At 36.4% G+C, this 19,006-nt stretch overlaps 1 protein-coding gene across 2 annotated transcripts in view; it reads right to left on the reverse strand.

Moving 5' to 3' along the window:
* Positions 1 to 2,511: 2,511 nt before the first annotated feature.
* The window catches only part of SIPA1L2 (signal induced proliferation associated 1 like 2), a 124,682-nt gene continuing 108,187 nt past the window's right edge, over positions 2,512 to 19,006 (reverse strand). Inside the window, exons 19-23 of one of the 2 annotated variants that reach the window (XM_059468419.1) lie at positions 12,631 to 12,762; positions 7,231 to 7,284; positions 6,147 to 6,270; positions 4,432 to 4,513; positions 2,512 to 3,742 (exon numbers count right to left, since the gene is read on the reverse strand). In XM_059468419.1, the coding sequence (XP_059324402.1) occupies positions 3,596 to 3,742; positions 4,432 to 4,513; positions 6,147 to 6,270; positions 7,231 to 7,284; positions 12,631 to 12,762 (539 nt within the window). In that variant the 3' untranslated portion in view covers positions 2,512 to 3,595. The remainder of the gene's footprint in view (positions 3,743 to 4,431; positions 4,514 to 6,146; positions 6,271 to 7,230; positions 7,285 to 12,630; positions 12,763 to 19,006) is intronic. The other variant, XM_059468420.1, reaches the window with a different exon arrangement.

A 19,006-nucleotide genomic window follows, 5' to 3' on the forward strand; every position in this document is an offset into this window, starting at 1 on the left:
TTGCTGTAGAAGAAGAAAGATGGGATGAAGAATAACTTGTTCTGGCAATAATTCATGGCTCTGATGGTTTCAAATTGTACAACACAAATTCCTGAGTTTCACTGACTTTCTTCTACATTAGAACCAGTCAGCATAGAGCTCAAGTGCTGCAACGACATAATGCACATAGCAATTCTCTTTGTTTCCATACCAAAAAATTTTTTCCTAAACATCTGTTCTACAATTAGCTAGTTTGCATTACAAATATTCTAAACATTGTCCCACATTACTGGATTTTAGGCACAAAAAAAGATGAACTATTTTGAGAATTTACATCGACTAACACGCAGAGGACTTAAATAGCTTCCATATAAAGCTTTCACATGCCTAAATCAAATACACTACCCTCTCAGAAACAAAAAAAATACTTGAAATTATCCCTTATGTTTGTAATAGTGGCCTCAGAAAAAAAACTGTACATACAGTGCACATTGTGATAAATGTCTCAATAAGGATCCCTTCAATAAAGATATGCATATAAATCTTGATATGTCACTTCTAGGGCAGAAACAGAATATTTTGTAATTTTGCCTGATTGGGGTTTTTTCCTCTTACAGAAGTAAACATCTGCATCAACTTGTATTTGATTTTGGTCCCTCAGTACTGCATAGCATGGCTTGCTGTGCTGGGAGGGCTTTGTTGATGTTTTAAATATTTCCACATTACTGTTTTAATTCAGATCACAAACACAGCTTTGAAGTCAATTTCTCAATCACCTCCACTACTTGGCTTCAGATCATACAGAATGGTCTTAAGAGCACAGAGCCTTCAGACAGAGCCAACCCAACATGATTTCAGCCACTAAAAGGCATCCAGTCAGGGAACTGGACAAGGAAGAGCCTGAAAGATCTCCAAAATCTGAGTTAGCCACACCCTGAATTTTCCTAGTGCTCCACACTTGTTGCTCATGTAAATGCAGTCTTTGCCTTCATGTGTCTAAACCAGGCTTTTTTTGTGAGTACAATGCTTCCAAGAGGATTATTCTTAAAAACCCCAGTTAATTAAAAGGTCCGATTAAACGTCCTTTACCTATGCCAAAACCGTATTATGATCTCTGATAAATATTGTATTCCCATGTCATCAAAACACTAACAGCCAGACTAAAAACTTTTCCCCATGGTGAAGGTTAATTAAAGAAGAACCATGTGCCCCAACACAACTGCTTTTGTCAGCAAAAGAAATAGGAGCTCTGTAGACAAAGCTTTCTATCACTTTTGGAAATCAAACATTTTCAGTTGGATGGGAAAAATGGAAAAATAGCTACTGAGAGTCCTTTTTGTGTGTGGTTATAACTGCTGGTTTTCAATAACTGAGATAAAGAACTAAAATGAATATTGGACCATAAACTCTTACACAAACACAAGTGTTCCTTCAGAGGCAGCTTACCCTCGAGTTCATTTCTGCTAGCACAGCTTTTCGAAGGGAACAGACCAATCCTCACAGAAACGTGTTCACAGACAAATTGCCCACGCTGTTCAGCACTGGTATTTGGCAAGGTCTCCAGCCAGATGGGTTTGCTAATGACTTCTGTAAGGTGCTTAAATCAGAAGCTACTGTAACACATGACTGCCATGTCTAATTACCCTGCTAATACAGCTTAGTGGATTTTGTTTGGTATGTAAAAGTCAGAGTTTTTGATGAAAAGTACAGTACAAAATGGTCTTTTAAATTTCAATGTAACCAAAGGCTCAACTGTTTGCCCATATACAACCTTTCCTAAGAACCGTCTCTCAGAACAATTGTTACAGCAGTGACAGACATTTCTTCAATTTATAAAATATTTCTCAGCCAATGTGCACTAACAATAGACATGGAATTTTAGTTGCAGGAGTTGAATATATTTTTTAATTATTTAATCATTTTCCATAGGTTTGCCTGAAAGCATTCAGCAGCCAAGAGGAAACTGGGATAAAACTATGGTCTTGGACTTTTTTTTCATCAGGGTAACTCAAATGTGCTCATTAGCTTCACTTCATTTTGCAAAGGTATCCTTTTTTACATGTAGACTTGAAGCTCAGTACTGTACACATACTGTTACATATTTGCACATATGCTAACACTGCAATCAAATTCTCAGTTGCTGGAACAAGAAGATGGCAAGTTATTTCCTGCTACAACTAACATATAAGGAAATATGAAGAAACTAAACCTCTTTTCAACATTTTTCTCCAGGATGTGTTTGTCAGCAAAGCAGGATTTTTTTTTTCTCCTAGGCCACTAATCAATGCCTATTTGGACCAGCCCAAACAGCTTTTGTTCAGACTGGGGAAGCCAACTCCTGGGTTCCAGGACAGGATGTACCAAAGAAATTAACTGGTAATGGTGGCAAGCCCTCCTCAATAACAAGGGATCCTGACAGCTCTGAGGGGTTGAACTGCCTCTGGATGGAGAGCCCAGCGACTGAGCTGAACAGAAATCTGAGTTGTTACTGGTAACAATGACTTCAGATAATACAAGATAAAATATTTCAGGTTTAGATTTTTAACATTTATTAAAAAAGCAGGATGTATGTTCATTTCAAATTAAACAGTTAAAAATGTTAAAGCATACAAACAAATCAATTGTGTACTAGCAGCATCCAATTGTTAGAATTTTCTAGAACTCCTCCGTACAGTCTTGGCAAGCTCAAAATATTACAACTTGCAACCAACTGACCTCACCATAGTGCAGATAAAACAAACTTTATAAAAACAACAATTTAAGGTTAAATAAGCTTAAATAAAGGTGTTAAATACAAGACACTTGATCAAAGCTTCTGTACAAAGATAAACAAATTTGGCATTGTACAACTGATTGGTTGGCTCACAGCATACATGATTTCCATAGTTAAGCAGTGTAGCTGTTTAGCTGAACATCAACTATACAAAAGTAACTGAAGTTGGGAGTGGGCTAACCCCAGTGAGCCATTTACAAGGCATGTGTATTTTTAGAAAATCAGAACACTGTTTATATTCAGGCACCATTTGTTCCTGCAAATAAATAATCTCTAATGTATCTGCATCCAAACTAGTGTTAAACACATCAGTGCTAACATTTTATAAACACAGCTCTGTGACTATTCACTATACCTCCATTCTTATTGCTATGACAATGTGGACTGTGGAAATAAAACTACTGTACATACAAAAAAATAGAGCACCTTTTAAACATTAAAGTATATGTCTGGTTATTCTTTTTATCTTACAATACTGAAGCCCAAGCTAATTTAAATTGCTTTAACATCTTCACCAGCACACCTGAAATGCAGGAACTAAAACCCCAAATATTCCTCTTCAGGCAAGCCCCAGCCAGAGCAACTTCTAAAAATGTCTAAAATGACACTAAGGATTTTTTACATTCATCTGCACACAAACAAGTATCTGCTATTCTCTGTTTTCTTCATATGAATTTAAAGACAGGTTGCCACAGTTCTCTCCTTTTCAGATGAATAAAGCTGGACAGAAAATGTAGCAGAAACACCTAAAATGGATTGTGAACACAGTGAAATTATTACCCTGCTATTTCAAAGATACAGCTGTTAGGTTGTTCAAATAAGTATTTTGCAGGGCCCCAGCCATTAGGATTTTTTGTCTATCGTATTAAAAAACCATTCTGTAAATTTCCTCAGTTGAGCAGCTGCTGTTTGAGACTCTTCCTGAAGTCTCATGTTATCTTGTCTCAGGTGCTGCACCTCTGCTTGGAGAACTGCCTTGTCCTGTTTTTCCTGGTTAACAAAGATACAAGTTGAGCAAAGTGAGTAGTTGTGATGACAACATTTATTTTTTTGTTAATATTTCTATGTGAGTCACAACTGTTATATTTTGTTGAGTTCCCTAATTCATTCTGACAACTGTTAACTGTAAGTAATAAATCATATGTGAGAGCCCAAGTTGTAAGTAATCAATTTCAAACAAGGAAGAACAATATCTAATTTCAAAATTTTCCCTTACATGATTATTTTCCTACCAAAAGCAGCCTCATTTCTATTATCCTGGCAATATCTCCAGCTCAGAATTTTGACAGCAAATGAGGCACAAATCAAGTCGTTGCTACATGAGCAAGGTAGCACAAGGCAATAAGTATGACAAAAATGGGGTGCTCACTACTTACCAATGGTGCCCTGTCCTTATCCCTATCCTATGGTAAATCCAAAGTACCATAAATAAGGATGAAGTGTTTCCTTTTTTCTGGGGTAAAGAAGTAAAGAAGTAAAGAACCATAAACTACTTTGCCTTGGGCCAATTTCCCCACATAACCATTCCCACAGGACCTTCTGCACCTCAGTGCTCCGAGCAACCACTGAGTCCTCCTGTCTAGTTTAACTGATGTACTTCTTTCAAGCCCCTGGTGATCTCTCTGCAAAAATAAAACTACTAAAACTGGGGAACAGTTATGGTGCTTGTGGTTTCTTACCTTTCTCAGGTCAGTTTGTAGCTGCCTGAGGATGACTTCCAGCTGGTTTACTTTTCCAGTCAGAGTACTTGGAGCATGCTCCCTGTAAAGTAAACCACTACCTTCACTCTGAGTTAGTGAAAAACATCTTCTTCCCAGCTTTAGCAGAGTTACACTTTTAGTAATAGCAAAGGAAACCAATCATAGTTAGGAAAATAGAGACAAAACTGGCATCAGTAAAAGACTATTACTAGAACATAAATAGAGTCCTACAATATCTGAAATACAGCACTGCTTCCCATGCAAATCAGGCAGAAGTAACAATGATTTTAAGAAGCAATGTTTAGGAATGACTAGCACATACCCTCACAGTGCAAGTCACACTCACTGCTCCATGGTGTGCAGGCACTGTGGTTAACAAGCTGCTTTCTGATAAGCACTAATCTCAAGCAAGATGCAGCAGCAATTACTGCAAACCAAAAGAGCTGTAAAAAGTTCTTTTGTCTGCTGTGCAATAGTGTCATTTGCAGCAAAGGATAAACCTATGGCTGAATGGAGACAAATATTTCGTTTAAAGGTCAAAATATAAAATATTGCCACAGGTTAATCAAATGCATGACTGAGGGAAAATGCTGACATAACTTCTGTTTTCTGAATGACAATGAGTACTGTGGGAGACAGTCCCATGTACATTATAGATGCAATTAGCCATCATGTGAGTAATTGTGTCTAAAAGAGAGCAGGTGAAGAGAGAGGCTTTACATTCAAAGCTGAACCAGCTGCTTCATGCAATTGCACAAATCTGACAGGTTTGCCATGGCTAAAAGGGAAAAATCTTTAACAGTCTTTTGCAGTCCTTACTGATCATTAGCCTCAGGAAAGATATGGACTTAAAAGTCATTACAATAAATGTGCTTTACCATATAAGCAAGCTAATTTGTGTAAAATTGGTTCAAATTAAAATGTGATAGTCTAACAAGCAAGAAGATTGTTCCCTCTATTTCCCATTCTTCCATTCCTACAATTGAAGACCAAAACTAATCAAAGATGTGTTTTTCTTTTAAAGTGTAGTGGTGGACAGATTATACTGCTGAATCTATAACAAGAATGATCTTTAAATTAACAAGTACACTCCTTAGAGCAGGATAGGTGGAGAGTCAGGGGGAAAAAAAGCAATCATTTCTCTCACAGCACTGGGAAGAATTAGGAGAATTGGGTAGTTTAGCATAAAATCTGCAATCCTCTGTTACAGATTCTCTTGATTCATTTACCTCCATATAAAAGAAAAAATACAGGTTTGCAAATAGCAAATACTTGCTAAAATAGGATAGACCCTGTTCCAAGGTTTGAGACATTTGCTACCAATTAGATTATTGCATCCTACAGAGTTGAGCTCCAGTTATTAGTTCTATGAAAAAGAAAACAGAAATAAATGTAACAAAAAATTATTATTGGAAAGGAGGAATACAGTAAGAAATTTGATTATCTGAAATTCTGCATCTAACCTTGATCTGCATTACAGACCTATTGCAGTGAGAGAGAAGTTGATTTGAAGAAACAAAATTTTTCAAAATTAAAGAAATTATAAGTCCAGGCAACAAGTCTGCCATCAAACAGCCATGCAACATGCATACAGGCAATTTGACATGCAACACTAAGATAAAATCTTTCCTTAAAATAAGAAAAATTAAATAAATCATGCATTTTGAAAGAAACATATCTCAATTCTGACATACCCCGCATCCTCAAGAAAATCTTTTCCATCTGGGGGACTCTCATCCAAAGGTAACTCCTGTGCTCCTTCCAAGCCCTGAGCTTGCGGCATATCATTCAAGGTGCAGAAAGATGCTACTCTCTGATCTGTAAAAAAGTAACATAAGGATACCTCTAAAACTGGACAAAATAAAAGTCTATATTACAGCCATTATCCTGGTTCAGTTAGCAAAAATGGATGTAGCCTTCTACATCTCAGCTTTGAAGATAACCAGCAGATGTATGCACGAACTAGTTGGCTTCCCCACACCTGCATCCAAAGGCAACCCCAAAGCAATTTTTTTTATGTCTATCAGCAGTATGACAGTTTTGTCCGGACCACTTAATGCTGATATGAACAGTAAATTGGTCTTGATGAAATATGCAGAAAACCATTACAGAATTCAGGTCCGCAACCAATGACAGTAATAATTCAGCAAAAAGGTTTGCATTTTTTCCATGGACTTAAAGGCCTCAGATTCCCCAGAAATCTTCACTTTTCATACTGCTTTACTGTCTCAAGCATTACAGAAGCTGATGGTAATCTGCATACTTGAAAACCAATAAATTCACACTATTTTTATCAATTGAGCTTTTATTATAGGTATTACTAAAGCACTCTGTTATCTGCATTGAATTTCACTAGAACATAATCTAACAAACACAGATGCAATTACCTATGGATATACAGTGTGGTTGCCAAAATACATCAGTCACCACATAATAGAAGTATGCCATGCAGATCATCAATCATCATTGCACAGAACAGGAGTAAATGATGCATTCATTAGGATTTAATTTTTCTTCTTTAAGGAAAAAAAAAAAAAACCAAAACCAAACAACCAAAATCTATATTCTGTGGAGATTGATTTAGCTTATTTCTGCCAAACAAAATCCATGTCTGTAGGCTTGTATGAATTCTGGCGACAACATGCCTGCCTTGCCCTTTCTCCCCTTGCTGTACCACCCCACCAGGCCCAAAGCTTGCATCATCATGCAAACGTGCAAACATAGGAAGTATCAAAAAAAGTTTACAAAAGGCAAAAGTCATCAATCCCAGACCATCACCTAGAAACGGCGTCTGATGACAGAACGGCCCAAATTCTTCATCTGAGTCAAAACCTGGAATAAGATTTAGAATGTTCCTATAAACAACAGAGTCCATCTCCACTGGAGCAGCTGTGGCCCTTGCAGCAGTGGGATGTTCCCGTGCAGTTCCTGCTGTGCTCACTCCCAGCCTTGCCAGGCCATTTCTACTCAACACCAACATCACAGTAAGTATGAGGCGCCACGCCCCACGTCTCTGATAGCAACACCCCGTGCTGTGACACAGCCTGGCTACTTGGCAGGCTACATAACAGGACAATCCTTCAAACTCTTAGGGACACAAACAGTGAATACAGGCCTGATCTCTGCAGACAGGAAGGACAAGTTCTACCAAACAAAAATAGGCAATCACTAAAATGCTCTTTGTTGGTTTAAAAAACCCCTTCAGCATAGCATAGATCGCCAATTCATTCTATAATACAATGAACAAAGGTTGCATTTCTGATTTTGTCCAGTTTCAAGACTGCAGCACATTTCCCCTGCTTTTAGCCTTATTTCTGACTACTGATGGATCTCAACAAATATGAACATGACTATTCCATATGTGCTGACAATAAGGTAAGACTGTAATTTTAAACACATAATCAATGACATCATTTGCAGATTTGAAACCTACTAAGATAAATAGATTTACTTTGTACAGATAAATAAAACTTGGTTTCCCAGATCAAACACAGTGTGTAGCCCAGAAACAAGACAGGTTAAACAAGTAGTCTGAAATACACAGATAATTAATTTCACCTTCATAGTATTAACATTTTCATTAAAACAACTAGTTTTTATAAAGAAAAATTAAGTGTATTTCTGGGTATGATGCTGTAGAACTAGATTTTGCTTCCTCCAAATTACAGATACCCTTCCTATTCAATTGAATCAAAATGTGCATACTAAACAGAAGATAATACATGTAAATCTCAGAGGTCTTATTTTTAAATGAGATGTCCCTGCCAAACTCCAAAGAGAGTCCACCCACAGAAAACTATTTACAAATAATATATTGGTCTTTATATCAAAAGTTTAAACAACTGACTTAGCGAGATCAAAGATGAGACAAAAATTAATGTTTAAATTTACAGTAAAAGAGTCATACAGCTGTAACCCCTAAGAGTTTGAAGCTGTATTTTCATTGTTCCAGACCACTAACAGAGGCCAGAAAAAACTCCAGGCAATTTTGATGTACTGGAAGCAGAAAAGGCCAAAATGAGTATAGTGCATGAAGCCACTCTCTCACTGTTAAGGTAAAGTCTACCCACAAACATATACTGACATATGCATTGAAGCAAAAAAAGTTACACATGCATGCCCTAGAAATCATCAAATGTCAACTAAATATTGTTATTTTTTCTTTTTCTAGCAGTTTAACACACTACTTTAGTTAAAATAATTATCTGTCATGCTAAATGATCCACTTCTTTCTCATTATATTATGTGTAGCATTACATTTAGCTATGAAGAATTTAAATCAAAGTATTAAAATAACATTAATTATAATAGCACAGATGTTTCTGCGAAGATAAATTTGCATTAAGAAACACTGCATTTTGATTGGCACCAGTAGACATTCATAAAAAATCACCTGGAAAAAAAATCAGGAGTTGAAACCGCTAATTTTAATGAACAGGGATGTCAGAAGGACTATCTTAGGCTTTTAATGTTCACAACACGACTTATCAAACACTAAATAATTATTTTAAAGCATAATAAACCCACTTTGAAATAGAACAAATAGTACAAAATTCTACTAATAACAATATTCAATATTTGTATTTGTGTCAGTTGTCTTTTATGATTACAGTAGCAGGTATGAACATCCAAAAATGCTTCTCTTTTTTGTCCCCAAAACATGGAAAAGATAAAAAAAGTCATCAACACATGTTGAAAGCCAGTCCTTCTTCCCTAACTTGAAGATCTATTGGAAGGATAATATAAAAAGAGAATTGAAAAATTAAATCTCTAATTTTCCCTTAGTCTTCTCTGGGATTTCTCCTTTTTCAAATTTGGCGTTCCAATTTATTCTCCCATATCTTTATCTTTACTCAGTTGAGCATGCTTTCTTTCTTTTTGGTTCTTTAACTTCTTATTTTTCACCCCAACTACTCTCCCTCTTTTGCTGTACCGTCACATAGAGTCAGTCCTATCTCTTTTTTATTCTTTGCTCCAGGGATGGACACAGGAACATTACAACAGAGTATTTCCATCATGTGAACTCCTCCCTGGTTATGTCTCTCTGCACTTCCCAATGAAATAAGAGACAGGAACTGGAAGTAGCCGATCCATGTACGGCAGAAATGGGAGGATTCCCCTTGCTACTGACTGGCCTGATGTTAGCGTGCATGCCAAATATAATCTCTGGAGAGACATCAGAATCAAAACCACGTCTTGCAAAGGAAGGAGTGCAGAGTGTTAAAATAATGCTCCACTGTGCTCCAGCTTATGGGCACTGACCCTCCACAGAGGCAGCTCAAGCAAAGAACCCTGCAGCTTCTGGAGCTTGTGGATTTAATGCATGCACAGCTTTCCATTACACTGTGAACACCTGTCTTAGGAATAACAGAGGATTTTCAGAAAAAGCTTGAAGTAAAATATTCAGCTTTGCACAAAGGTTTTTCTCAAGCAAATGCAGTGAAAATTAAATCCTGACAAAGAGAAAAGCATTACCACCATACTTTCAATTAAAAACAAAACAAAACAATAGTAATAGCATCTTCCATCAGGATCAAGGCTTCAGCTGAATAAAAGCTACTACTAATAAACAGCCTTGTCCACTCTTCCTCTGAGGAGAGGAACAAAGTGAAAAATGAGACTACTGCTCTTGCTACACCCACATGTAAACTCTGAGTATGGATGATGGTAGCAAAAATCTTCCTACTAATTTAGTTCTCAATCCAACTGATGGCAACAATATAAGCGCCTAAAAAGTCTACATCTAACATTAATCAAGATACAAGTGCTTTTTAAGACAGAGATGAAAGATCATAAGGCCCACACTAGGGATGTTGAACTGATCAAATTATATAAATTGTCAACACATAATCTAGAGAGATAACAAGGAAAAAACTATGACCTTGGAATCAGATTGGTAATCCTGATAAACTCATAGTAAGAAAAGACATTGTACAAAGAAAAAATTAAAGTTAAGACCAATATCTAGGTTCTAGAAGAGAACACAATTTCAAAATATCAGGCTGGCAAAGCCAAACTAGAGAAAACCTCTAATTTCACAGGTTCAGTATTAAAAAATTCTTATCATTTTAGTGATCCTTTCCATTGAAAGTGGGGACGCAGGTGTTTTGTTTACTTTTTTGGGTTTTTTAATATGGTCCTATATGAAATGTGATCCCATTTTCATCGAGTTTAAAGAAAAGATCAAAGCAGTTTTATATTCAGAAGTGGACAAACTTTAGAATCATCCACTCTCTTTTTCTCATTGATGGAATGCAGAACAGTAGTTCCAAGCTATTTTTAAAAAGAATGTTGAAGCAGCTTCTAAGCAAACAGTATTAAAATACACATGGAAACTGCACTGTTAATTCATATGCAACACATTTCTTTCCAGTGATCTTTTATGACATGCCATCAGTTATTCTTTTTTAAATTACTTTCAAATTGCAAGACATAGGATGAAGTTGAATAAGGGTTTAAAAATTCCATTCCCTGAAAATGTTTCTAGTTGCAGCACTATGAATTTAGTCAAAACATTGTATAAATCATCTACCATATACAGAGATATCTGTACTGTAGAGTCCTAAACAGAAAAGAATTATATTCCTTCATACAAAAATAGATTATTGTTTACTACTCAAAATCTTACAACAAACCAAAAAACATATAATAAATAGCTTCTATCTTACAACTCAGACCATCAGTTCTTCAGCATTATCTACAGATATATCTAAGTTATTTGCAATTGAAACCCAACAAGTTAATACCCTTCCTCCCTAGGATACAGCACTGTGGGTTAGCTGCATTGTTCTACCTCTCATTCTCAAATTCAAATGTAATTACACTTACATAACACTTATCAAAGTGAAATTATTTTAATCATGATACTATGTAGTAAAAAGAATGAAAATCTAGTTTTCAAAGAAAGCTAAAAATAGAGGAGCATAACTGGTACAGAATGATCTTTCACTCAGTTGAACTCAACATTTTTATTAGCATTTTAAAATATTCTTCAAGTACAAAGTTACAGAGCTAGTCATTTACTGATGCAAACCTTTTTTCACTAGTTGAAGATGTCAGTAACAAATAGCAGGTTGTTCCCTGAGCAATTGAACATAGGAATGCATGGGAAGAGCTGTCAAGATTCTCAGTGTCACAGTAGTTCCTGCCAGCTACCACAGCCATGTTTGAGCAGTATTGAATAGTAGTGAATGCACATCAGGTCAAGAAATAATGCAGTTCTTCAAATTCCTAATCATTGCTGTTGGTTTGGGTTTTCACAATGCCATTTAAATTAGTGCAACAAGTAGTTCTGAAGAGCTTTTGGTCAAAGTGTACTATAATCACTTTATGCTTTGGGAAGGAATCAGAAAACTGATTTCCATGGTTAAAAGAAGTTAAGAAAAGATCCAAATCACTAACTTCACAGACGGTTTTCACAAAGTTAAGACCTGTATCTTGCACAACGATGACTGTGGTAACGTCATCCCTTATTCACAGATTACATTCAGTAACGCAAGCAACACCAGTTAATGAGGACAGCACTAAACAAACACCTCTCAAACAACAAAACACCAACACTCAAATGTGTATATTCATATAAACACTCAAACCAACATCTGCTTTCTCTGCTTAGACATTAAGTGTAGGTTTAGCTCCCAGAGGCAGATGAGGTTTTTTTCCTTGGTTAATCTGGTTCCATAATTTAATAAAGCACACCTGGTCTGTATCCTGTACCCCAAATCCTGCTACTGCAAAATACACTGTACATTTCTCCTGGTCTTCAAGGGCTTATGAAAACTGACAGGGACCACAACATCATTTTGACTACACATGCCAGTTTATAAACACAACACAACAAACTCTGTGTCATTCCCAGTTTCATTTTAAACATCTAATTTAAACTGTTTTGAATCTCTCCTTCAGACAGATTCAAAGATCTGACCTTGCAATTGATTACAGAAGAAATTTAGGCACTGAAGTGGAGGAATTGCATCTAAAATGGATATAGAGAGTATCATGAAGACCCCAAATTTTCAGTGACAATCTTCCACACTGAGAATTGATATTGACAAAAGAACTAAAGGGCTACAGAGGCAAACACTAGATTTTTGCAATTCAAAATGTGGCTAAACAATATATATTTTAAAAAAAAGTTTGTGTACTGAACATTGATCTTTATTCAAATTTTCCTGTTACCTTCAAACGCTCGTGCAGCATCTACCAGGTGAGACCAGTCTAGCCCTGTGGCAGTGTCTGGCAGGGGCATCAGGCCAGGATCATTGAATTTGGCTTTATCAGATAAGGACCCATCTGAGAACCAGAATTCATCTAAACAATAAACACAATAATTAGTCTTCCTATAACAATTATGTACAATTAATTTTGAAGCTACTATAATGATCTGTAAAAAATGTATAAGCAAAAAGTGCTTATCTTCATTTCCCTTGTGTTTGTCTTTTCCTGTTCAATACTCAGTAGGGGTGGAACAATCTCTAAATGTTGGCAAAGTGAGATGGCACAGTTTTAAGGGGTATTTTTTGGTGCCACTGCACATGGTGTGTCCCTCACATTTTCATATGAACACTGTGTGAGTAGGCAACATCCATTCTAAAGCACAGCATGTTAAACCTGAATACTGAGCAGAAAAATTGCTACATACACCATTATATTTGTGAAGCAACATGAAAGATATATACATGCAGAGTTTTACTCTGAAACTGTAAATATTCCTGTTCCAGAAGCAATTAAATAAACCACGTGCTTTTCTTTTAATGTATTTGTAAATTCTAGCCTATATCCAAATCTCCCTTTCTCATTGAAAATATTACCCTACTAGTTTAACATCTGCAGCTGTATCTCTGAGGAGGTAAGAATTGGTTAGATTTCAGAGTGAGCCATAACACACTGTAAAAGGTACACAGATCATATATTAAAAGAAATGTATACACCATAAATTGTTCAAACAAACCTCTCAGTTATGCACATTCTAGAATGTACTACAAATATAAATTTTAGTATAGGAGATGCTAATTTTCATAATTTTCTTGAATATCTTTACATGTTCCTAATTTGTCCATAGCAATCTCCACTCTGATCAATGTGAATATGTTAAAAAAAAACTGAACAGACACACGGTTTCTTAAAACTGATCATAAACCAAAACTATTGTTTGCAATCACATTTCAATCTTAACCATAAAGCCAGCAATGGAATATAATAATTTCATCACATAGTATTGTCAGGCAAAGAGAATTTTTGTTTCAAACATACCCACTCCAATGAAACAAAAAGGTCAAAATAGTAATTTTTTCTCAAATATTTCAGGAGGAAATTTCCATCTAGTCATTCCAGTGATTTAAACTATAATACTGAAGATGAGTATTTTTTTCCCAGGAAAAGACCAAACACAAAAAACAATGAAGGAAGAAATGCATTCACACAAGTGGAAGATACATTAGCGTTTAAGGAAACGGCATGCTGTCATTGTCCGGATATTAATGTCCATTTGACTTAAAGATTCTGACCTAAAAATCCAAAGAGAGTAGGCTGTTACAAACCATTCCACTGCACAGAGCAATGATTCACACATATGATACGCACTATTCTTTGCAGAAACCTTGCTTAAAAAGAATACAAAATACGAGGAAAAAGAAAGTGAAGGAGGGTTACAATCCTCTGTCAAAAATTAGGAGTCCCTGCAGAAGAGGTCGCAATTCTCTTTACTGTAGAATTTACCTTGTTCTACACTTTTATGAAAGATGTAGTATTGTTACATTACATTTGGAAATGGCTTGACAAAACTCTGTAGAAATGTCCTTCTCAATATCTACTCTCAGTATGTAAAAGTGGATGTTACATGAAATGGAAAATATAATAGAGACATATATTCTACTCATGTATCTGTACTAAGATTTTATTTTCAGTTCTGTATAAACATACATAAAGCCTTACCTAAGGCTGCCTTTGTGCAAATACATTGAAAGCTGAAAGTCAGAGCAGGCTCTGAGATTCCGTATATGACTTGGGAATGGTGAGAACCTTATTTGTGCAAGTACAAATGTTTCATACATCCCTGTTGTGGCAAATAGACAGAATACCTTATTTGAAAGACTGGCAAGCCAGCTTTTGGTTCTAGACCAGCAGGCAGGCCCTAAGGGACAGCCCTTGCTTTTGTGTGATCAGCCTGAGTGGCTGATTGTGAAACCTGTCAGGAAGAAGCCTGCTCCCAGCGCGATGCTGCCAGCTCTCCAAATTAAAGTGTAGGAGTGATATATTCACCAGTAGTCATCCTTCATTATGCATTGTCTCTGTGAGAACCTCAGTTCACCTTAGGGTGGATCCTATTCAGTCCTACATAAGCCCTGACAGAGCCACTCAACTGCAGAAAGCCTGCCAGGGTAGAGATTTGAATATTGATAGCTCTGAAAATGCAAGTGCTCATGCTGATGGCTGAAAGTCTAAGTGGAATAACTGAACAGGCATAAGTATACCACTACAGAATAATTCATTTTCAAGACATAAATTGTGTTCTTCTGCAATGGGGGAGCAAAAAGAGGGGTAAGAAGAAAAAGAATAAAAATGCCAAACGTGAGCTCTAATAACATAGACCTTGGTGCCTTTGAATTTCAGAGAATATTGTTTGCATTCCAGGAGTGCTCTGGGTGAGATAAATTATTTGTGGCCTCCTGTATTTGCATTTCTTCTCTGCTCCTCTTTACCTGGCGGTTGCCTTACTCTGTCTGTGTAGGACTGCCACATGAGCAGCTGTTGCCTCTTTCACTTTTTGATTTGTGCAAAGGTGGCAAGTGATGCTTAAGCATTCCCACCTCTGTACATCCAGAAGGACATGCCTAATCTAGTAGGCCACTACTTTACTGTGTACAAGACTGACTTTTGAAGCAACACAATTTCCTTTGAGGAAACATTTTCAGTGTTATCTTCAGTTTTAAAGATTATTTTATTTGTTGTACTCCTTTTGGCATAAAATTATTAATCTTGTAGTTTCCAGTCTTTTCAGTTGTGTCACTTCCTACACTTAGGAATTCTATTGATTTTTATTACTGATGCATAAAAGTATAAAGCACTATCAAGAAATGTTTTTAAAATTTTGTGGTCAGTTCAGTTTCCAACACAGCTCCTGAAACTGGTGGATATTAGTCCCACATACATCTATATACAAAAAATAACTAGTTATGCATAAAGAAGAAGGATTCACCTGACTTAACCTATATTACTTCCAAGGCAATTATCCTGCTTCAGTTGGAATTGCTACTTTTATGCAGAGACTGTAGATAATGAAAAAACTATCATCTGCTAAGTACTCCTTGCTTCAAACTACACATGTCATTTAACAAGTAAATTCTCTCCAAAGAAGCTGCGGTTGAAGAAATATATCAAATCTCACACAAATGTAAATCTCACACTCTGTGGGACGTCTGTTTTTCTTTCCTGCAATCAGTAATTATATCTCTATAGTCCTCTTAAGCAACAAAATCTGTCTGCTGAACCCTTCCCTTCTTTAGTTTTGCCCAGGGTTGCCTTGCTTCAAGGATGCCAGCCTGCTCAAAGGCTCTCAGGCACATGTGCTCCTGATAACCGCTTTTGCCTTCCCTTCTCTTACTGAAGACAGCCTCATGTTGTAGTAAGGTGAACCATTCACTGTGTGAGAACAGGTAACACCAAACATGCTCTCCTTCAGTTGTGTGAATTAATCAACAGCCTTTATCTGCTTGCTGACAAACTGATTTCCAAACTCCTGCCACTGCACATCACCAATATACAGTGATGCTCTTTCATTTTAATACTGCTTCTTATCAACAAGTTTAATTTTGGATTGAAGTTAACATGGGCAGTAAGGCAGTTTGAAGATAAGACTTTCATCTATGAACATAGTTGCAGAGATAGTTCCTGCACTTCTGGCATCTTTTTCCCTATGCCATGTATAATCTGAGAATTTTCAGAATTTGTCAGTACAGCACTGTAAAATATTCCCTTCCTTATGACCCTCTTCACTGCAACAGTTCTGCACCTCGCTCCTTTCCTCACAGCACAGGAACATCCTGCTCTTTATCACTTAGGGCAATTTTTTCCCCCTCTCTTTTTGTGCTTCATGATAGAGTGGACCATGGTGCCTGATGTGTAAATCAGATTGTCTCCATGTGTTTCCCTAGGTTCCCCACTTCAGTTATTACACCAGTTCAGTATCAGTGGTTCTCATTGCTTTAATTCTTTCCCTGCTCATTCACCTGCCATGAATTTGCAAGAAGGGCATAGATTTGTACCTGCAACTGCATGTTAGAATCACTCAGTAGGAACAGCACTGTCTTAGTCAGGGAATTCTTAATGTCCCCAAGGTAAAATTACAGAGTTCTTACCTACACAAATTCTCCTTTCTGGTTTCATTTAAAATAAGATAGAATTAAGTGAATATTTCTACATTTGTGTACTGTTTGCAATCAAGAGCACTGGACTGTCAGACGTTTCAATTCAGGCTTTACTGAAAGTAATTTGTTTTTTCATGTCGCTTCCCCAGTGATAAAACAATAATTAAAAAGCCCTATAGCTTCACTTTTCCCATCATTTTCTTACAGTGAACATCACACACAGATGAAGTTTCTGTTTCTTTATTTGTGTGGTCATTCTGTGTCATAATTCTGATTTCCCAGTAAACTGAAAGCCTTCAGGGTCACCTATTACTCTTTGGTTTTCGTGCTGCCTTGCTTACCACCTATTAATCACACTCTTTGCCTTGCTAGAGGGCTCTCATGAGATTTGGTGCTGCCACAGTATTCCATGTGGCTAATGTGCAAGAATATACCTTTCTAAAATTGATTTCAGCCAAAACCATGCTATTTCCACTGATATCTATAAACATTAAATATCAGCAAAATTAAAATGCTTTGAGATCATACACAAAAGACATTATCATGACAGGATATGAATCCTGATATCTGAAACCACAATCTTATGTTAAAATTATAAATGAAAAAGAAACCTCTCACATCACTGCTGTAGAATGTAAATGCCTACTAGGCACTGACTACATACAGCCTTCCTAAAAAGAGCCAAATTAGTTTCTCATATGGAGATACTGACTAAGCTTATTTTTGAAACATAGGTGGGCAAGCCATGATGTGTTTTTTTTCAGAGTAATTACAGATAACCAATTAAATCATCCTTGAAACAAACACCACCACAAAAGATCCTATACAGGTGGCATTGATAAGCACTTTCAAAACACAGAACCAGAAAAACAGAGGTTGCATATGAAAACAGCATGAATTGCCTTGGATCAGTTTTTGACTGACAGGGTACTGATTTAATGGGGTTTTTTTTCCAGTTACATGTATGTGTATATATAACTTTCTGTATCTAAGAAGCAGCAAGAATGAAATATTAGATGTCTAAGACAGAACTAATACAAAACCCACTAAAATATCACTGCTGGAGGAGCAGCATAAAGCTTGGATGTACACAGTTAATTGCCTTGTGCCAATCTCCTAAAGAAAAGCAAGCTGAAGCTTTGACCTCATTGCACGTTTACACGCACAAGAAATGGCTCTAAAAAACAAGGCCTAACATAGAGGAAAACAAAAAAAGAAAATACAAGCAGGATGCCTGTGTACTATACAGCTCCTTCACAGACCAAAAAAATCCACTGAATTTATCTCCTGTGAAAGAAAATGGATCTCCATTTGCTATCCATGAAGGAAAAGGATCCTCTCAGATTAAATTTATAGTAAAGAGTTTCACTCTGATAGAAGAATATTTTTAGAATGGCAAAAGGCACACCAAGCATGCATTCTCACCTGAGGCAGGAATTTAGCACTTGTCTGAGATACCAATTTAAAATTAACCAGTGGTTAGTGACCAAAACTTGGTCTCATGGCTGAGGCCACCCTAACTAGAAAAGTGTTTTGTATATAAAGCTTATTTCTCAAAGTTTAGGAGATGACTGCTAGTTTCTGAAGGACATGATGAATGACAGAGCCCTTTTTATTGCTACTTCTTTTAAATCATCTGGCCACATTCTCCCTGGACAGGGGCCTAAAATGTCCTTAATGCTTTCAAGAAATTCACCCACAGCTTCTTAACTACGGACTTCAGAGTCCATTTTTTAAATTGCAGTCAGCTGTGATGCAAAATTAGAGTAGCTAAAGAAAAGAGGGGTTTTTTTTCAGATTGCATGTCAACTCCAGGTGTCCACTATATGTCAGCCTAAACTAACTGAAAAGCATATATATTCAGCATTTTTGAAAAAATAATTCACTCTTATTAAGTAAACAAATATAGATATTTAACCTAAATATACATATCTTTCTGTGTTGATTTGGGCTTTTCATTTGCTTTTTTTTTTAATTACTACAAACGTCATAGTTCATCCCGGAATTATTGCAAGCTAAGCATTAATAAATGTCTCACGTACAAAAGCTTCACAAGTAAAAACCACATTCATAAAATAGCTTTAACTTAGCACCTCAGACTACTCTTCTGCTGCCATTAGAAATGAAATATCATTTGTAAAGCTTTTACTAGTATGTTTAAAAAAGTACTAGCAAATTCAGTTTGGAAA

The sequence above is a fragment of the Ammospiza nelsoni genome, chromosome 3, assembly GCF_027579445.1.
Source record: "Ammospiza nelsoni isolate bAmmNel1 chromosome 3, bAmmNel1.pri, whole genome shotgun sequence".
NCBI lineage: Eukaryota > Metazoa > Chordata > Aves > Passeriformes > Passerellidae > Ammospiza > Ammospiza nelsoni.